General features: G+C 54.0%; 7 protein-coding genes across 7 annotated transcripts; 3 read left to right on the top strand and 4 right to left on the bottom strand.

Moving 5' to 3' along the window:
* Positions 1-166: 166 nt before the first annotated feature.
* PUNSTDRAFT_95592 (FAD dependent oxidoreductase) lies at positions 167-1,604 on the top strand (the record flags this gene model as incomplete). The annotated part of the gene is made up of 2 exons (XM_007378913.1): positions 167-311; positions 369-1,604. 2 exons carry the CDS (start codon positions 170-172, stop codon positions 1,514-1,516), a joined length of 1,290 nt encoding a protein of 429 aa, XP_007378975.1. The 3' UTR covers positions 1,517-1,604.
* A 243-nt stretch (positions 1,605-1,847) lies between these two features.
* On the top strand, positions 1,848-2,574 carry PUNSTDRAFT_32940 (uncharacterized protein; the record flags this gene model as incomplete). Its single annotated transcript, XM_007378912.1, has 3 exons — positions 1,848-2,011; positions 2,071-2,134; positions 2,185-2,574. Coding segments are annotated over 3 exons (618 nt in total), but the record flags the coding sequence as incomplete, so codon positions are not given.
* Positions 2,575-2,882: 308 nt separating this feature from the next.
* PUNSTDRAFT_110196 (uncharacterized protein) lies at positions 2,883-7,147 on the bottom strand (the record flags this gene model as incomplete). Its single annotated transcript, XM_007378911.1, has 17 exons — positions 2,883-3,076; positions 3,167-3,350; positions 3,405-3,550; positions 3,603-3,867; positions 3,922-4,051; positions 4,101-4,366; positions 4,422-4,573; positions 4,621-4,720; positions 4,770-4,934; positions 4,984-5,084; positions 5,142-5,274; positions 5,323-5,424; positions 5,476-5,601; positions 5,651-6,573; positions 6,624-6,780; positions 6,831-6,943; positions 6,994-7,147. The coding sequence occupies 17 exons, from the start codon at positions 7,145-7,147 to the stop codon at positions 2,883-2,885; spliced, it is 3,411 nt and encodes a 1,136-aa protein (XP_007378973.1).
* A 62-nt stretch (positions 7,148-7,209) lies between these two features.
* On the bottom strand, positions 7,210-8,840 carry PUNSTDRAFT_48912 (glycosyltransferase family 21 protein). The gene is made up of 3 exons (XM_007378910.1): positions 8,642-8,840; positions 8,336-8,589; positions 7,210-8,285 (listed from the first exon to the last, which is right to left on the bottom strand). Exons 1-3 carry the CDS (start codon positions 8,731-8,733, stop codon positions 7,267-7,269), a joined length of 1,365 nt encoding a protein of 454 aa, XP_007378972.1. The 5' UTR covers positions 8,734-8,840; the 3' UTR covers positions 7,210-7,266.
* A 3,628-nt stretch (positions 8,841-12,468) lies between these two features.
* On the top strand, positions 12,469-13,890 carry PUNSTDRAFT_59253 (DNA breaking-rejoining enzyme; the record flags this gene model as incomplete). Its single annotated transcript, XM_007378909.1, has 1 exon — positions 12,469-13,890. The coding sequence occupies one exon, from the start codon at positions 12,469-12,471 to the stop codon at positions 13,888-13,890; it is 1,422 nt and encodes a 473-aa protein (XP_007378971.1).
* Positions 13,891-14,659: 769 nt separating this feature from the next.
* Positions 14,660-17,640, bottom strand: PUNSTDRAFT_123774 (beta-glucan synthesis-associated protein). Its single transcript, XM_007378908.1, has 15 exons — positions 17,317-17,640; positions 17,201-17,260; positions 16,956-17,149; positions 16,810-16,900; positions 16,616-16,760; positions 16,511-16,554; positions 16,394-16,458; positions 15,835-16,333; positions 15,750-15,776; positions 15,669-15,692; positions 15,529-15,616; positions 15,371-15,475; positions 15,197-15,321; positions 14,974-15,143; positions 14,660-14,922 (listed from the first exon to the last, which is right to left on the bottom strand). The coding sequence occupies exons 1-15, from the start codon at positions 17,473-17,475 to the stop codon at positions 14,829-14,831; spliced, it is 1,890 nt and encodes a 629-aa protein (XP_007378970.1). The 5' UTR covers positions 17,476-17,640; the 3' UTR covers positions 14,660-14,828.
* Positions 17,641-18,228: 588 nt separating this feature from the next.
* On the bottom strand, positions 18,229-20,189 carry PUNSTDRAFT_57446 (uncharacterized protein; the record flags this gene model as incomplete). The annotated part of the gene is made up of 6 exons (XM_007378907.1): positions 18,229-18,911; positions 19,011-19,140; positions 19,190-19,349; positions 19,404-19,747; positions 19,802-19,932; positions 19,988-20,189. 6 exons carry the CDS (start codon positions 20,187-20,189, stop codon positions 18,229-18,231), a joined length of 1,650 nt encoding a protein of 549 aa, XP_007378969.1.
* Positions 20,190-20,219: the final 30 nt, after the last annotated feature.

Raw genomic sequence — 20,219 nt, 5'->3', positions numbered from 1 at the left:
AAAGTCGCACCGGATGCTGGTCAGCTGAGGCTCGAGCCTTAAGCAGGTCCTGTTCCTAATCGGGGCTGCGAGGGCACGTGGCCCTAAACCTTACTGCTCGATACAGCCTCGACATTGAACGTTGAACCTTGAGACGGCCCGATGCTGCCCTGCCCCTCCCTCATCCAGCATGGACGTGCTCATCGTGGGCGCCGGCACAATAGGCCTCTCCTCCGCCTACCACCTCGCGCAGCGCGGCTACACCGTCACCTGCCTCGACGCTCACCCCGTCCCCAGTCCCCTCTCCGCCGGTTTCGATATCAACAAAATCGGTTTGTCACATCGCCCCTCACCCCATCTCACCCCGCGCTCACACATCGCGCCATCAGTTCGCACCGAATATGACACCGAGCTCTACACGCGCATCGCCCACGAGGCAATCAACATGTGGCGCACTCCTCCATTCAGCGGCGCCTTTCACGAAACGGGCTGGCTGACTGCCACGAGCATCAGCGATCCGGAGAAATCAACCTTCAACAAGTCCGTGGAGAACACAATCAGATACGGAGATCCGTCCCGACTCGTCCGGCTCCGGACGGTGGAAGAGATCAAGGCCAAGGTCCCGATCCTCTCCGGGGACATGACCGGCTGGACGGGCGTATACAACGGGAACGCAGGCTGGTGTGACTCGTCGTTGGCCCTCAGATTAGTCCAGCAGGCGTGTGTGGAGCTCGGGGTCAATTTTGTGCATGGTCCCGCCGGCACGGCCAAAGGTCTTTCGCGGCGTAGCGACGGGACTGTGGACGGGGTCACCACACAAGACGGTATCATTCACAGGGCAAGCAAAATCGTACTCTCGCTAGGGGCTTGGTCGGAGTCTTTCCTTGACGAACCCGCTTTGAACTTTGGCGGCCAATTACTCGGTGTCGGCGTGATGACGGCTCATATACAGCTCAACCCCGAGGAAGCTGCACGCTACAAGTCGCTTTGCGTCGTTGATTGCGAAGGGATGGGATATTTCTTCCCCCCCACCGATACCGGAATTCTCAAACTCTGTGATCTCTCTCCCGGGCGACCCAATATGCGGCACGCGGGTGACGGAAGCGAACGCAGCGTGCCCGTTGATCCTCAGCAGGGTGTCCCAGAAGATATTCGACGAACAGGTGAACAAGGTGTTCGCCGACTGCTGCGAGCAACACTGCCTGAGCTAGCCAATAAGCCGTTCCAGACCTTCAAGGTACGTCCATTGTTCCGGGGAGATTGCTTCGAATGTGCCACGATCATACTTGCGCAGGCATGCTGGGACTCGGAGGCTTTCGATGGTAGCTGGATCATAAGCCCGCACCCTGCATCACCTTGCACACTGTTCATTGCCACCGGAGGATCTCGTCATACTTTCAAGAACCTGCCGAATGTTGGTCAGTATGTAGCAGACATGATCGAAGACAAGTTGCCCAAAGAGTTGAAGGAAGAATGGAGGTGGCGAGCGGACAAAGTAGAAGGAAATGAATGGAATGGGAGAAACAGCTGGGAGTGATTACACCGGTGACTTAGATGGGTGATCGCAAGGCGTCGTATACGACGCTGAACCATGGGATTGTTGTGTATGTATGTGCTGCTTCGAGAAATTGGTATGAGCGTTGTGAAGTACTGCAGAAGTTGTAAAGGTGAACAAGCGGAGCCGCGGTCCAAGCGCCTTTCCATCTCGACGCTCAGTCGTCACCTAACACTGTATCACGAAGATATTCCCCTCGCCTCCGTAGAGTCCCTAGAGAAGTTTCACCCGGCATGCTTGTTTATTCCATATCTCATATCGTGAGGTAAGAATCCATAGCCTGCATTTCGAAGATGTAAGCTGAGACGACTCCGTGCGCAGCGCCTGGTTTGCGTTCATATTGCCCGGATACTCTACCTTCAAAGCACTTGCACATCGACCAGTGTCCGACCCTGAACTGGAGAAATGGTCGCAATACTGGGTTGTCATATCTCTATTCGTGGCTTTTGAGTATACACTCCAGTGGCTGATTAGTTGGTGAGTCCCCAGAGCGTGTCGCGTGAGCTGCTGCGAGTTAACTTCTGGGCGCTCTTCAGGCTCCCGTTCTACTGGGAAATCAAGACATTATTTCTCCTTTTCTTATCGCTTCCCCAGACGCAGGTGATATTGTGCATTCGCAGTGGTGCACAGACGTCTGACACCGCCTACAGGGTTCGATATACATCTACACGGCCTTCGTTGCACCCTACATCATTGCCAACGAAGCTGACATCGATGCTGGTATCGAACGCCTGAAAACACAATCACTGTCATTCCTGCATGGTCGACTCGCTGCCGCCGTCGATACTGTCTTCAAGTTGCTGACGAAAGCGTCGACGCGGCAACAAGCAGGTGACACAAGCCAGGTTATCCCGCAACAAGGCGGACAACAAGGACAGGGCACAACGCCAGCAGATGCGTCCAACTACCTCGGAATGGCGAATGGACTGTGGCGCGCATACGGGCCTTCTGTTTTGGGAGCGCTGCAGCGTGGACAGCAGATAGCGACGGGCGGCAAGCCTACTGCCCCAGGGCCAAACCCTTCCCCCTCCGCGTCCACCACTTCATTCGCTGCGAGGCCGTACGACGTCAGTCCTTCCTCGCCCTCTTTTGTTACTCCCGGGATGCCCGTCGGTTCACCAACCAATCATCGGAACGCGCCTGACAGTCAAGCACCTCCATTTCCGGAGCCTCAGCTGCACTGAATCACCAAATTATCCAATGATGCGGCAAGATTTGCGGACATACACGGTCGAATATGATACAATATGGATATCTAGTCAAAGCATTTTTGTCTTGGGGTGAATTCCGGTCCCGGTTATCATCGCTTACGATAAACCGGGTACCCGTTCAATGCAGAGCAGCGTGCTCAAGTCGTCGTTTGATGTTTCTTGAAAGCTGCTTCCACATCGCTAGAAGAGTATTCCAGCGACACCCCGCTCCCTTCATAGCACTGTGCGATGCGCTTGTTAAATAAATCCGTGATTCGTAGCAGCTCATCTTCGCAAGCCTTCCACACTCCAGGAAGCACGTCAGATGCCTGCATTGGCTTAGGAGTGGCCGCTTTCACATACGGCCGAAAGTTCAGTGAACCATGCTACAACCTGAAAAACGGGCACCTACCGCTTGGTTTCGCGGGTGCTCCCTCGACACCCTTGTCTTCGATGGTGAAGTGCTTTTCCACACGTTTGTACAGGACGTCAACGTGCTTCCGAATATCCTTGCCGGTATATTCCTTGACCACTCTTTTCAGAGCCGATTTATTGTAACTCGCGTTGTTGCTAACTTCTGAGGGTGCGGTGGTCTTCAAAAGACGCTCGACGCCGTCAAAGTATTCCTACCAGGAACGGGAGTTCATAAAACTCAGAAAGGGAGATAGAGATCGGCGTACAATTATCTTAGCGAACGGCCTGCGGAGCACGATCTTGACATAGGCTTGCACATTCTCCCGATAGATTGCCTCAGCACGCGCGGAGAATCCTGCTACGGCACCGATCTCGATTTGCTCCATCTCTGACATGAACTGATACATATTCTCTGGAGAGTCTGTCACATACGGAGGGTATAGTCACGCGGAACCCCGACTTACCGATCAGGATGACATGATAATTCAACTGCCCTTTGTCTTCACCCTCGTCAGAGATTTTGGCCATCTGCTGGAGACAGTCGAACATAGCTTGGATGATTTGGTCGTATGCACCATTAACCCGTTGGCGGATCTCCAACGTGTCCGCCCCAATGAGCTGGGCTTCAGTCCGCGAGAGATAGGCAGGGAAATGGCGAATGAACGGTGCTACGCCCTTTCGCTTCTTTGACGTCAATTTCGTATCTTCGACGATCTTGATTTGTTCATTCTATACGAAGCTATGAGACATAGCACGAGGAGCATGAGATGTAATCAAACGCACAATATGACGTTCGTAGAGCGCTTTGAGGCGCGAATGCTGTTTCTCGAGTACATTCATGCAGAACGCGTTCCCCCTCTCGTCGGCGTCCACTAGAAACTTCTCTATGGTCGCAACCATCCCAACGATCTGCCTGCATCGTGACGTGTGAGAACCGGACGGCGGGGCAAATTGCTGCTTACATGTTATCTTTGTCCAGCGCCGCATCGATCCACACTCGCAGCTCCCCTTGCAAAAAGCCAAAGATAAGGTCCAGAGCCCCTCTAATAAGCTTCATAGTCGCCGGACCGAGTCCGCTGGTTATGGCCGCTTGTCTTCGGAAATAGTTTTCCATGGCCATGTAATCCGCAAAAGTCAACGCCGCGTCGTTTATCTGCAGGAAGTCCGACAGGAATTCGTCTTCACGATAGATCTGAGGAGCTATACGCTCGAGCACGTAGGCAAAGGCCTTATGCGTGTCAATCAATGAGCGTTCAACGTGACTAACGATTCGATGAGCGTACCTCAGATGCTCGCAAACCCGCGTCGGCAGGTCTGTCCTTGTCCTTCACACGATTCTCACGATTGGATTTCATCAATGTCCCGGCTCTTCGTATCTGACTGCCAGCAACTGCTCGGAATCCACCGGTGGTAGGCGTTGTATTCGTGCCCATAGCTGTAAAATGTGTTATTCATCGCCTCAACAAAAGGATATGAGCTTACGGTCGTCAATATCATCACTTGTCTTGATCATATCACCATAGGCGGCAAGTAGAGCCTTCATCTGCGTACTATGCAGATCACTCGCAGCGGAGAAGTAGGCCTAACCCACAATGAGCGATTATCCAGAGATCGATCAAGCGTTGACTTGCCCCGCAGATTCTGGAGTATGCGCTCTCGTCCATCTCCTTCAGATATAACAGTAAGCCTGAGTAGCGTCCAAGATAATTCTCCAGCTCTGTATGCGGATAGATATCAGGACGCCCGCGGCCGCTAGGTTGGGATATGCCTTCGGTGTCCCCGAGGAGCATTTTGGCCTGATCATACGGTAAGTGCACCAAGGTTACATGTGTCACGTTATATTACCTGCGCATTGAACATGATTGACAGGTAATCCAATAGACGCTTGCAGAACTGCGAGTTGTAGGTCCGATATTCGTCCAATCTTTCCATCGTTGCAGCCATGTCTAGATTCTCCGCTATCATTCTCTCACGTAATGCGAAAAACGAGGGAATCACCGCACCTCTATCCCGCCCCGCCTGCAATGCTTTGTACAATTCACCGGCGGCTTCTTCCAACCTCTCAATGCTAGTAGGCTTCTCCAAGGATTCATTGGTGAGTACTGTCAACGCTTCTTGATTCACATGTACAGTTTGCTGTCGGGCACTTCAATAATCGCAAGGATATAAAGTCAAGGAGGTCACCATCAGTTGCTCAATTTCGGCTAACAACGCCTTTTGGTTTTGGGTTTGTACTTGTAGACCTCGATTTTGTGACTGGATGTAGGCGATATCATCACTAACGGCCTTGGTACAGCGTTAGGTGCATGACGATCGCATGGAATGGTGTCCGCTCACATTCAAGTGAATTTTGTACGATGAAAGGAGGGTTTCCATCCCATCGAGGTCATTGATGGCATCGTCGAGATACTTCAGAACGACGCCAACCCTGTCATCGGACTCTATGAACGAGTGTATGCTAGCCTGAACAGGATGTGAGTCGACCGCGGGTCACGAGTACAATTGTCCGGACCTTCTCCAGAGCCAATAGTTCGTTCAGAAGCCGGGACTCAATCTGTTCAGCTGCTCCTCTGGTTCTCTTCATGCTCAGTACGTCCTCGCTAGCCCATTCGTAGCCCTCCAGCATCTCCTCCACACTAGCCAACGTGTCCTGAGCTGTCTCCTGATTTGCACCATCGGCATCTTCCGCGGACTCCGCATCCGCTCCTGAGATCAGACGGTCAAGCGTTGCTTGATTGACAGGATCGAAGAATGACACCCGGGCGTTTCTCTCCCTCGGCTGGGGAAGCGGATCCGTTGTGCCACCAGTAACATGCGATGACATCTTCCGGGAACGTCCTAACGGTGCAGGGGAAACTGCTTTCGTCGAGCGCGTCGCGGAAAGTCTATCGGATGACGTGGATTTGACCGAAGTCATATCGGGCCTTCGGGCGTCTAGAGATGGACGGCTTCCCAGTAGTGGTGCACTTCCTGCGTCTGGAAAACGGGAAATGGTCCCATTCATTTTAGAGGAATCGGCGTTTAGTGGTGGCTGTTTTGAAGCTGACTGCGTGGGTGGCCCGTCGCTAGCCGCTGATTCCGTTCGTGACGAAAGGGTAGCGTTTGACGGTCGTCGACGTTCACGAGGACGTGCTGAACTAACGCTAGAAGAATTTGGTGAAGATGGGCGAGTCCTTGAGGCTCCCGTAGACCCTTCAGGACGACTTGGCAACACGAGCAAGCCGTTCGCAGGTGAAGCCGGCCTCGAAGGCCCAGGTGCACGAGATTGAGAGCGCGGTGTCGGAGATGCAACACGACTTCGCGGGGCATCCAAGTCCCGAGATGGGGTTCGAGGTCTGGAAGACGCGGGAATACGATTCGCCGCAGGCAAAGCAAGAGAGCCGCTGGGTGAGGAGGGAAGTCCACGCGATTCGTTGGGAACCACTCGGCCAGGAGCTGCAAAGCATTGAATACTGGTGAGATGCATGAGCTATGATTGTGCGCACGAGGAGCTTCTGGTAGACCGATGACTTGCAAGGGCGAATTACCCCCGGTGATGTCGCGGAAGAGCTGCACCATGACCAGTAAGAAATTCTGCTGGTCTCGAGCATTATCTGTCCGCCATTTGTATGTACGAGCTAAGCTTATGTTGAAAGAAGTCGGCTATGAATGATCAGGCGTTGAGACGGAGGTTGGATCTGCAGAAAGCGTACCTCTACAACCTCAATCCCCCTGAGCTCCGGCAGACGCCATGTTTTGCCAACGGAAAATGACCCATTTGTATTCAACTTCGATTTGTGAAGTACTCCGGAGCCCTCAGCCGTCTCTGTGACCATCTGTGTAGCTGTAATGGAATATGACGATCGGTGTACATACGAGCTAACAAGATGAATCGAGGTTTCGAGGAGCCATCTTCGGTCTCCTCCCAGATCTTAAGGTGTGCAACATAATCCTCGGAGACTCCGCCGGCATTGCGCTTGCTGAAAACGGAAGATATGATTCTTTGCCGAATAGTATCGTTGTCGCTCATGAGGTAGTATTGCAGTCCTAGTACAAACCGAGAGAGTTGAACGTTATGATCGCAGCCGTCGGCGTCAATACTATTACTAGTTACGGGGCCTCGGTTGCACGTGCTCGGTTACATGCAAGTCAATTCAAGTGGCTTGTCTGTGATACAGGATCATACCCATTCCGTTGCTCAAGAGCCCACCATCCGCGTATTCCGCCAGACCCTCCCTGTGGCACACGTTCAACCTCCCCATTCCTGAGCACGCGGTATGTGTTCCCTCTCCAATCCACTTCATCCCCCGATATTGCCCAGACCCATATCGGGAACGCCAAGATTTCTCGCGTACACCATGCACACAAGAAGCTCCAGAACGTTGAGGAAGGTACCGGGTGTCCTGCAAGAGAAGCATAGACATCGAGATCCACAGTCAACCACCATGCATAGTGGATGATCATGGTAAACCAAATGGGCACGGCGAACATTTGACGAATGCTAGAGGCAGCGATGAAGCCCAAAAGGAGCGATTCAGTGAATGGCTCCAGCAGCGTGGCAGCCATGACCATGCGTTTGCGAACCCGAATCCATCGGACGCGCCGACGTAGATATTCCCCCAACGACATCTTGCCAACGGCGTTTCGGGCCACGTCGCAAGAAAGATCATGTCGATCCCCTAATTCATGCCAAAATGCGCTGGCAACCATGTTGTCCTCGGCAAGGAAGCGACCAAAAGCTGGGAGCCCGCATTCCCCTTCTTGCTTAACATTGCCCGCAGGAATTGGACGTAGCGAACCATTCACCCGTTCCAGGTCAGAACGTCGGTATAAATTGGACTTGCCAACCACGCAGCTGTCCAGAGCCACGGCATTGATCGCCAGATACATCTTGGCGTGATTGGTGTTCATGAACGCTTCTTCCACCTGAGAACCGAACGTGGGTTCGCTGGACCAGGCAAAAGGGACGTGATGCACGAGAGCTATTCGCCGGCGGTGTTTTGTGGAAAGATGGGCAGATGAAGCAGTGAGAGCGTCCACTGAACGCGCAAGCGTGCCCGGTGCAACGGATACGTTCGAGTCCAGCACCCATAAGATGTCATTTTCTGCGAATCGGCACGAACGAACTAGGTTGTTGACTTTGGGATTAACGCCAACCACCTGTTCTCCTTTTGGAATGTGTCAGACAGGAGGATCTCAAGTTGCCCACGCAGCACACCTATGATTATTCTGGCTTTCACGCTGGGGTACTTTGCCACTAAATCGTTGACTACTGACAGGGCCTGATCTTGCTCATCCGCAACGGACATGAGAACCTCGTAGTTCGGATACTCCTGATTGAATGTAGATTCCAGGTTTTCATACAGGTTGGTATCGAGTCCCTTGAGTGGCCGCAGTATGGAAACGCCTGGAACAGTGGTTGGACCCGCAGAAGCCAAGGGAGAACGAGGTCGAAGTCGATACCGCCGACGACTGTGCAAGCCAACATCAGACAAAGCGAGCCCGGAGCCCAGTTACAACTTACGCAGTGTGACATCCTATAACGCTGAGGCCCAGTAGGGCCGTATACCAGATAAGCCCCAGTAAAGCGACCAATGTCCGAAGCTCGGCTGGCATCGCGAAGAGGGAGTGTTGCACACAGCCACTTGACTTGCGCCTCCTTGGGCGATAGGCCATGCGCGAGGTACGAGCGTTGGCCTATCAGAGGACAAGCTCAGTCCAGCAGGCGAGGAAGGTGGGCTTGCGAGGCTACACAGCCTCCACCTTTCCTCGCCTCCTGCTTCGCTCGTCGCGTTTAAAAAGGGCTCGTATAATCATTTTATTTGTGCATATACTCGCCGAACTTCAGTAATCTACCGTCTTCTCCGCGAATAATCATGGTCCACAACCACCGGACCTACTTCTGCGACGCCATCCGGCCGATACTCAATGCACTCCCTTTGGACGAAAAACGGACTCGCAATGCGAGGATCCGGAAGAGTAACAGGGAGAGAGCGGAACGCCGTGTTGCCTTCGCACATGGCCAACCAGGGGCGGCAGATGCCTCCGGCGATGAGACCGAGATCGAGATCACGCCGGCCGAGTTAATCGCAGAACAGGCCGAGATCGTGGCCAAGCAGGAGCGGGATGTTGCAGCTAAGATAGACGAGGAGACACGCAAGAGGAAGGCCGAAGACGACGCCCGGCGGGCGAAGAAGAGATGTGCATTGGACCCCACGGGCGGCGAGATCGACCCGGCCGCCAGGCTCCCGGTCGAAATAGACTTCCATCCGTCGGTGCTCGAACTCTTGGGCTATAGTATGTACATCCCTATACACTTATGGACCAACAAAGCTTTGCAATACTTCCTGGATCGAGGCTCCGACCTACCCATGAGGAAGACCAACCCCGAAAATCCTTCGGACAGATCCATGCGTGTTCTGGACTTTGACCATGCAGAGGTCAGAGCAGTCATAGGCCAGGAGGATGACCTCGATGTACGGTCCTGGGAGCAAGCGGCAGGGAACCTCCTCCGCTCATTCAAGACATTCGCACCAGGCAACAACCGCCTTTTCGATCGCTGGAACAAGCATTTTTTCTACCTCAGCCGCCAGCCCGAAACCGAGACATGCTTCAAAGCCATCCTCCGAACGGATAAGGAGACCCGCCGGGCTTACGGTTCCACCCGGATCGGCCATGACCCAGTCGGCCTGAGTGCAATGATATCGCGTATCAAAAACGACATCTGGGAGGAGGAGCGTCAGGCACGGGAAGAGGCTCGCGAGCGGGAGGCTAAAGCCGAGAGGAGCAGGGAAATAGCGCAGTTGGAGGCGCGTCTCCTCCGTCCCATTTCAGGTAACCAGGCAGGCCATGGTTCGTTTCGGCCCAAAGAAGGATTCCCGACATCGCGGAAGGCGCACCGGGCCAGCTCCGACAATATATGCGTCAGATGCGGGGCCCTTGGTCACAACGGCGCGAGCTGCACCGCAGCAACACTTCCCAACGGCCGCGCATGCTTTATCGACAAGTCTTCCCGCACCAAAGACGGTGAATCTGTCTGCCGCGTCTGGAACCTCCGTGGTGCCGCCACCCGCCCATGCACTCACCCCAAGAGTTGGAAGCACGTCTGCTCATTCTGCGGATCTCCCGCCCACCACGCGCTCTCCTTTGATTGCCAAGCTCCCCCTGATAAGGCGGGGACTTCGCGCTAAGCCGCAGCCAGATTTGTCCTCGAAGATGATACCCCGCTCACGCCTGCAGAGCTCCCACCCTCTTGACGACGCTATCTTCGAGAAGATTGTCACACCCTACGACTCTGATGCTTTCGACTCCTTCCTGGCCAACCATCGGTTGGCAGAGGCTTATCCGTACTTGATCCGTTTCTTGAAGCAGGGTTTCCCGATGGGAGACTTCCCTCTGCTGACCTCGACAGTGATTCTCAACAATCACAGATCTTGCGATGACCATCCCGACGTTATCCGGCACTACATACACGAAGAATGCGCCGCTGGCCGTTTCTCAGGACCATTCACACAAGTAGACTGCGAGCGCATCCTGCGCGGACCATTCATGTCCTCACCTCTACTCATTGCAACATCCTACACCAGCGACGACAAGATCAAGTATCGAGTCTGTCGCCATCTCTCAAAAGGCGACGCAAACCTTGGCATCCCGTCCGTCAACGACCACATCAGTAAAGAAGATTTCCCGACACACTTCAGCACCGCTCGAGACCTCGCAGACATTGTAAGTCATGCACATTTTGTTGCGACATACGTCGCGTTCCGGCCCATATTGGGTGCGAGGGGCACTGCGCCATAGGAGCCAGTCGCCAGGCTTTCACACCGCATGTCGTGGCCATAGGAGCCCGCATCGTGTTGCGGCCATAGGAGCCTGCCCGTCGCTGCCATAGGAGCATGCCCGTCGCTGCCATAGGAGCATGCCCGTCGCTGCCATAGGAGCATGCCCGTCGCTGCCATAGGAGCATGCACCGTGTTTGGCCGCCAGTTGGACGTGTCGACTCGAGACGATTGGGCACAGACGAGTTGTGAGATGATAGGCGACGGCTGACGCAGCAATGGTAGATTGCGAGGGCGCCAGCTGGGTCACAATCGATGACTTTAGACATCGAGGCCTTTCACCGCACCTGTCCAATTGCACCTGCGCACAAACCGTGGTTCGTGGTCCGAGGACCAGACAACACCTTTTTCATCGACCATGCATGCCCATTCGGATGCGCAGCCTCCAGCAGCAACGCGGGCATGATCGCAAATGCAATCGCCGACATCTGGGAAGCACTCGACATCGGGCCAGTGTCCAAGTACGAGGACGACTTTTCCGTCAGCCGGTCCCCCATAGTTTCCAACCTAGCTCGCATCGACACTCACAGCTACTACTACGACGAAGATACGGTCTCCCGCAGTGTCGCGCCACTGAAGATCCCATGGAAGATGGCCAAACTCACGAAGTTCGCCTCCGAGTTCGAGCACATAGGTTTCTGGTGGGACTACACCAACCGCACTGTATCACTCACGGACACGAAACGCAAGAAATTCCGCTCGAGGGTCCGCGTCTTCCTCGCATCTTTCGACAACGCCGGCTGTACTCTGCATGACATTCAAGCTATCCACGGATCCCTATGTCACATCACTTTCGTCTACCCAGCAGGGCGCACGCGCCTACCGGCCCTCTCGAACTTTTCGTCCCTCTTCAAGAACAACAAATGGCGCAAGCTCCGGCTTCCCGGGGCTATCAAGAATGCGCTACATTGGTGGGACCTCGAGCTTGCGAAGCCGAACGTGTCGCGCCCGTTGGTGCAACGGCGCGACCTCCAAGAGGTCGGTCTCTACGTAGATGCCTCAACGGATTGGGGGATAGGGATAGTATTGGGCGACAAATGGGATGCGTGGCGACTCACAGATTCCTGGAGCCCAGATCGTATCAGACACAACACCTGGCTGGAATGCTTGGCCATCGAACTCGCCGTGTACGCGTTGGAGGAGGGAGGCTTGACGGACTGCTGGATGCGGCTCTGGTCCGACAGCCAGGCCGCAATTGGTGCGTTCGAGAAGGGACGCTCCCCGAATCCCGAGATGAACCTAGCGATTCGGAGGGCAGGCGTAGTTTTGGACAGCACGAACGTTACGCTAGACCTAGAGTACATCGCGTCGGAGGCGAACCCAGCAGACGCAGTATCGCGCGGCATGTTGCCGCCAGCAGCTCTTCGTCTCCCGCCCATGTCCTTTCCTGCCGAACTGAAACCATACATCGTACGAGCTTAATTGTTCACCTCTATACTGTTGTACACGAATGTCGTTCTTCCGCATTCCGCCGCCATTCACGCCAACGGCGGGAGCCGCTCAGACCAACAAAATGCCCAGTCCCCCTCCCAGCACACACCAGCCAACGCAACCATCGACCGCACCTAGCTTTGCACGCATTCCCGAACCGACACTGGCACTACCTGCGACCCAACAGGCGCTCCCAGCCATCGTTGAGATAGGCTCTCAGGCCCGGCATGCACATGCACCAGCCCAACTCGGACGGCAAGCAGACGGCTCATCCTCGGTAACACCGCTTGCTCGTAAGTCCAAGGCCGGATGCAACCTCGCACCCAGCCCATTTCGCCCGCATGTCCCAGCAGCAGAGCGCCTCACCTCGTGGACTTCGCAATGGTCTGTAGAGCGCCAGACGGAGGCGGCGAAGGACTTTGGGATTGACGTTGCGCAATCCCCGTTCCGCATTGCCACAGCAGCACTCGACAAGGACACCCGCGAATCTTATGCAGCCGGTCTGCTGCGCTACGCCCAGTTTTGCGACGCCCGTGGGGTTTCCGAGGCCCTTCGCATCCCAGCACCTCCCATCTTGATCACAGCCTTCGTCTCTCACTCTCTGGGCCTCGTCTCTGGTAGCTGCGTCAGGGGTTGGTTGGCGGGACTTAGAGCCTGGCACGGCATCATGGGCGCGCCATGGTGCGGCGACGACATGCTGGTGGGGATGTCACGAACGGCGGCCAAGAAGGAAGGCCGGATACACACTCGGCAACCGCGTCCCCCGGCAACCTTGGCGCACCTGTCATGTCTCTACGCCGCACTGACTCTCTCGGACCCTCTGGACGCGGCCATCTGGGCAGCGGTGACGAGCGCTTTTTGGGGTTGCCGCAGACTCGGCGAGCTCTTGCCAACCTCGCAGCCAGAGCTCGACCCCATGTACCATCCCATGTGCACCACACTTTTGCAGGACATGAAAAATCTCGGCGACGGATACAAGGCGATGTTTTACAGGGTACCATGGACGAAAACGACCCGGGAGGAAGGTGCATCGGTCATCCTCGTTGCTCAAGACAGTGAACTCTGCGCAATCAAAGCGATGTGCACCCACATGATGGTCAACGTCGGGGCCGCCCCCAACGAGCACCTCTTCGCATACAAATCACCGGACGGCACTTTCCTACCCTTGACAAAAACTCGCCTGTTGACTAGATGCAACGAAATCTGGTCGAAAGCCAGGTTACGCACGCTTTCCGGGCACTGTTTCCGCATCGGCGGAACCACCCATTGGCTGCTTCAAGGCGCGCCGACGGAGATCGTTGCCGCGATCGGGGGTTGGACTTCCCTCGCATTCCTTTTGTACTGGCGCAAGGTGGAGGACATCATCGCGGCGGGCCTGGTGGATGCTATGTCGAAATCCGACGCTGCGCGCCTGGGGAAAAAGGTCGACGAATTTCGGGTGTCCCGCGGCATCCCGAAGGACTTGGGCGTTGAGACACGCCGTCGTTTGAATGTAGATGAGTAACGAACTTACTTGCAATACCATATCAGAATTCTTCGCGCAGCTCTGATGGGGTTGCCGTCTGCTCTGAGTAGCGCGCCCGGCGTATGAGCTACGCTCAGGTGGGGAAGCCGGGCGCGCCTGTACCAATCCGGGCGGGAGCGCGGCGACTCTCGCCCACACCCCGTTACTCGTGCGTACCTACCTTACGCTCCACACTCGTCCGGGGTCCCACTCTGGATGAGCCAAGGACTAGCTTGTTGGGCGATAGGCCATGCGCGAGGTACGAGCGTTGGCCTATCAGAGGACAAGCTCAGTCCAGCAGGCGAGGAAGGTGGGCTTGCGAGGCTACACAGCCTCCACCTTTCCTCGCCTCCTGCTTCGCTCGTCGCGTTTCCCGCCCGTCCCACCCTTTCGATTGGCACCAAGAGTCCTTAGGATCTTGGAGCCCAGAGTGCAGTTGCGCGTGTACGGTTTTGTTGAACCCGCCCACGCGCGGCGACTCTCGCCCACACCCCGTTACTCGTGCGTACCTACCTTACGCTCCACACTCGTCCGGGGTCCCACTCTGGATGAGCCAAGGACTAGCTTGTCCTGAGGATATCGATGTGTGGTTCACTGATTAGGCCTTAGGCCTTAGGTCTGTAATGACGCACTGATTGAAGCTTTGAAGTATGCATATGCTTTATATTGATCACAGCCCTTTACACGGCGAAGAATGGATGGCGGTGGCAGAGGGTAGGTGGAGGTACACGTTCGCACATGTGCCAAGCCTCGCTAATCCCTTGTTCAAGGGGATCAAGTGCAATTAAATTGCTCCATGGGAGGGGTATCGACATGCTATGCTATTATGAATTTCTATTTAATGCGGGTGCGGAACGAGCGTCTTTATAATATGATAACAATGCAGTGAAATATCAGTGCGGATGCGGGACAATCAACAAAGAAGGAACGTGGAATATCTAGCATTGCCCCAAGAAAGAGTTTTTGGGTATTGTTTGTTTGTAGTCATTTACCCAGGTTGTCAAGTTGGGGTTGGTGTAAGCGTCGATATATCTAGCCATCCGATTAAACGTATAGTCAGCAAGTAAGATCCGTAAGACGCACTGGTTGATATAAGCCGCGGTTGGGAATTCGGGAGGATCACACCCGACATTGACGCTATCCGTGCGCTGATAGACACGAATCCAGTCCACTTTCATCGTAGTAGGAAAAGTCAAGTGATCCAGATCCACGAAACCGAAATTGCTTGACATGCCAAGGTTGACAAGAATATACTGCCAGCACGAGTGAGTTAGTGCGCTTGTAACTTGTACTAATGATGACGTACGAGTGGCTCCTGGGGGACAGGCCGGGGTCCAATCTCTACCCGGGTATCCGCTGCCATGCCCGCTTGATTCAGCGTCCAGGCAACCTTGTTGTCCGCTATCCATGAGATGTAGGCTCCATCAAAACCTGGTTCAAATATTAGTAAATTCCTTCAGAAGTGGCATACAAAACGTACCGGGTTTGTATTCAAATCCGTAGATAGAATAACAATTTCCAGTAAGCTCGTAGCATTCTTGATTTGTCTGTGTCACACCGGACGTCGCTTGCTGGTACACACCACCTGAGTTGGCAGTGAATGGATGACGATACCGGCAGAAATTGAACTTAACTTACCGGTGTAACTGTTCAGTACGGTGATACTGGGGTCTGGAATGATCAGATTGTCACTGGTGTTGAACCATTGGTAATAAGCGTTGAACGGCTGAAAAGGGAATTAGGTTAAACTTGCGGTGGAATACGATGGATGGACTGACAGCCCATTGACCCGACTGGGAGACCTAGATTCACGGTCGCAGTAAAGCACGTGTATTCCGGTTTTAGGCACCGGAGCTTACCTGTCCCGTTAAAGGATCCCCGCTGATCTGAGGGAGAATCGCAGATTAGTGATGCATGTCGAGTGAGTACTGGTGGTCTAGATACCTGAGCTTCGAAGATGTCGATTTCTGGCGCGGCACGTCCTACATATGTACCATCTTCGTGAACCGGCCCAGGATGTGATTCTCCCGGGCAAGTGCAACGTGATAAACGCTGCCCCTGAAGATAGGACAATTCATTGTTGTAGTTCTTGTCGGTCCCCGTGTTCGTCGCAGAAATAGGTAAGCCGTTGTGGGTTTGATTGGGAGCAGTGCCGACATCGCAGGAATCATATGTATAGGGCCACTTAAAAGAAAGCAAAAATGTCAACTGCGCGCTAGAGAAGACAGCGGAAATCGAGGTCACCATGCCATCCAAAGTGGCACCGTACCCAGCGCGTCCAAGATTGCCCATGGTCCAGATAGCAGGCCATAGACCTAGGATATTGTTTGCGCCGGGTAGCACCACAGAGGCTTCGATCAAACCTCCTGTGAAACAAAATTTGTTCCAGGTTGACATCATGCCACCTTGATAGTCTAGGCCGTGAGTCTGTTTCTTGGACAATCTGCGTCAAATAAGTTCATTGTTGCAGGCGGTGCTTTCGATTTCATCATGGTTTACTCACGTCACCTCCAGGGAACCATTTCTCGTCGTGATGGCTGCTGGATCGTACCATTCCATATTGTTGGTCTGCGTAGCACTTAATGAGTTGGTGCACTGACACGTTCAATCATTCACATACACCCCAATAGTGCAAGTCGACAGCTTCCCAGTATGGATCATCACCTGCCAAGTAAAGAACCAACGTCTGCTGGGGGTTATCTTATTGAGCGGCTCTGAAGCATACCGGGATAGAAGGTCCGACCATCGGTGTTGAATTCATCACTGAAAACGAGCTGCATCTCAGAGCCGTCACGGAAGGCGGATTTGTAATAGGCGTCTTTAGGTGTCTCCAAATCGATGAGACCCCAGTTGCCGGGCATACTAGGAACCTATATGCTCTGAGTGACGATCTGTGTCCGAATGCCAGATGTAACTAACCTGACCGGTAGCATTCGTACCGCCAAGGTTAAACCCGCCCTGATTCGATTGCTTAGTGCGGGTGAAGTATGTGATTAGAGGATAACCGGCACTATTGTCGGTAACGACTTCATAAACTTCTTGCAGGATTACACAGAAGCACTCACAAGAGTGTACCCAGAGAAAGTGCGAGCAGGAGCAGGCAGCCGAGGTTCGTGATACCGCGGTATGTGAAGATTGTTCCTCCTTCGTCGTTCTTCCTGTCCCGCTTAGGATCTGGGTTGTGCAGGAAGTCATCAGGCTCTGCGTGGTTGATAGACAGCTCGGCGCCCCATTGATGCGGATCGGGGGAGAGCGAGAACTAGGGCAAAAATGCATCAACGAGCACAGGTTCACTGTTTTCATGCCGTACCTTGTCAGATAGCGACGGCGCCGTGGACGATCTGCCAGTATTAGAAGGGTTAAGCTCGGCCTATAGAAAGTGGATTATTTGTATTCTCGACGCAATCATGAGACCAGATGACTCACCAACGACATCGTGCTGGAGCCATTGCGCAATGAACCAGGTCCCTGAGGAAACCGCGGAGACTTCTCGCTCACATGGCCCCCGGAGGACGGGCTTAGTAGGTTCGTGGTGGACGCTGCATCTGGTGAGACGCCGTACATCCTCGCGTTCTCGCTAGCCATGAACCGCGTCGTCGACTTCAGGGACGGCGTTTCCGATGTTGGTGAGTTGTCGGGAGTTGAGTAAAGGACGTGTTGTGACGCCTGGCCGAGAGAGTTGGGCGTAGAGCCAAAATGCGCGTTGGACGACGCAGAAGGGTCAGAGAAAGGAGTGGAAATCCCGCACCGTGACGGCGTTGAGGTGAATGGTGTCAAGGGTCGCCGATTATGTAGGGCATCCTCCAGTCCGTCACATCCTCGGCGCGAAGCGGCGGAAGCGCTACAATACTTTCGCCAAACATCCGCGGAGCTTCGCAGCCATGCGCGAATCTTCGACGCGTTCTACGCGTAAGCTGACGCGTAGTACCATAAACTGGATGGGATCATGTATGAAAAAGACAGACATAACAAGCGAATACAGCATGAAGGCATGATTGTGCTCGTAGGTAGACTTATTCTAGGTTACGCCGCGGGTGAAATATTACGTAAGTCACTTGCTTCGGATACGTCTTCGTGATTGTTTCCAGTAGCGTTATGTGAGTCACAACAATCCTAGAATTTTCCTCTTTCCAGAATTCAAAAAACATCCTTTAGATATTTGAAAATTTCTGCCCGTTTTGAGACGTGAACATCACGAATGAGATGTTAATTTTCTCGGATTGAATGATCTGAAAATTCTGAATGGTTTTAGAGGATGTTTCTCTGATGTTAAGGTGCAAAAAATGTGGGTTTACACCCTGTGACGGTCGTAACTAGTCAACTTGGCATCACCCTAAGCTATGAATCTCCGCTTGTCGCTATCTCCATATCTTGAATCTGAAGGTCCATGGCGGTACGCGACCGTGTGGTCCCTACGTGCCATAGATGCGTAGCCACTCCCATAGAGAGTAAGGCAGCACCCCAAGCTAGCCCGTATAACATTTTCCGCCGCCGGGCAGCTTCCCCTGGTCGTACAGAATCTCCTGATTCTCCCACCGATGGGTCAATCAAGAGTGTCCGCTCCAAAAGACCTTCTAGACCCGTCGGTTTCTCCGGCGGAAAGAAACGCTGGGGACGCAGCCAGACGGAATTGTCGGTATCATCGCGTTGGTCGGGATGGAAGGGGCTCCTCGGTTTGACCGGGGACGGTGTATCGATGTCCATGGCGTTAGGGTCCGTGTTGCTGGTTGGTTGTCGTCCATCAGAATCTTTATGCGCTTCTATTGTTAGGGAAGGCAAGCCGAAGATGGGATGTCCCACTGAGGTATCTTCGTGGGTTTGTAACACAGGATTTCCGGAGAAGGACAACGGCGCAAGCAGATCAATGCCCGGTTCGGGCGGGGAAGGGGTGTCGACCCGAGTTTCTGGAGCCACAGATCGGCGGGACGGGTTCGTATCGATGAGTCGTACCTTTGGTGGATAGTGGAGCCGTAGCGTCAGGAACGACGCAAGCAGAGTCTGGGACGATACGGGTGTCAGCGCTGGAATACGCCGCTTCAGCCATGAACTCACCATAATTTCCAACGCCAACGCTCCTGCCGAATACATCTTGAGGATGGGCCATGAATTATCTGAGGCACCCGCATGCCCAGCAGGGGCCCCTGTGGCACCGGACAGCAGTCTTAAGTAGTCGCGATCCGGGGCATAGAGCGGGAGAGCAAATAGAACGGCAGTCATTAATCGAGACAGCCATGCTAAAAGTTGGTACACCTGCCAACGGTCTCAACGTCTCACCAGTGTAGGGAGTCGATGCCCTTACTATATAACGAGCTCTACCTCGTACCCAGACTTGACGACCTTGCCACCGGGCTTTCTGCACCGATGAATACGTCGGATCCCAGAATGTCCAAAGCACTGATACCACGATATACAAAGGGAAGAACGCACAAAAAGGCCGTGTCCACGGTGGTGGCAGTTCTCTGAAGGTCCCTATCAACGTCATTCAGCTGGGGAACTGAGATTCCGTATACCACATACCCCAAACATGCCCTGCAACAGAACCTAGCAGCGTTGCGCACCACAAGCAACCTCTTGCTCGCCACATCCATAGCTCCTGCTCAAGTTTGAATCGGTCCTTCGATGGTTTTCGTTGTCTGTCCTCATGCAGTGTAGAAGACGAGGGTTGCCGCCTTTGAGCCTCCTTGCCTTTCGTGTTCTTCAGCCATCCACCCAACGCGTTGGTTCGCGCCATGTGTTCTCTTTGACTGATCACGTCGTCGACCAAAGGGGCGCATTGCGCACAAACAGGAGGATACCTGGTGTGGAGGGACTCCTTGTACTTGGGAAGCATGGATAGACGCTGCGAGTAGCTCGGATCCTATCGTGTGAAGTCAGCGGGTGGATGACAGTAATTACAGACCATGATGCGCACCGCCGGCTCAGGAAGGTAGTTGGAGAGCAGGTTGATGATCAGCATTTGATTTGTCTGACAAGTATGGCAGAATAGCTGCGCCTTCCTCGCATGAGCGTCCATGGTGGGGAGACGATCCTTTCGAGGCGACGCTGCGATGCATTGCTTAGTTCTGAGTGGCAATGACAACCACAGAATAAATCGGACCTCTCTTCGCAAAAGATTTGGCATTCAAGGACGCGTCGTGCATCGCGGGCTCGTCGGACATGATTTCACCTGCCGCGTCGTATCGATTCCAGCAGCCGCACTGAGCACATCGAAATTGGCGACAGTTCCGAGGGCTCGGCGTCTGGGTTTCATTGCAGAAGAAGCATATCGCTTGGTTAAAGCGTTGAAATATCGGTGCCATAGGAGGTTGGGCGTTGCACAGGACCGCAAT

This window comes from Punctularia strigosozonata (assembly GCF_000264995.1).
Source record: "Punctularia strigosozonata HHB-11173 SS5 unplaced genomic scaffold PUNSTscaffold_1, whole genome shotgun sequence".
Taxonomy (NCBI): Eukaryota; Fungi; Basidiomycota; class Agaricomycetes; order Corticiales; family Punctulariaceae; genus Punctularia; species Punctularia strigosozonata.
The sequence above is the reverse complement of the archived record's forward strand: the minus strand, read 5'-3'. Positions and strand labels throughout refer to the sequence as shown.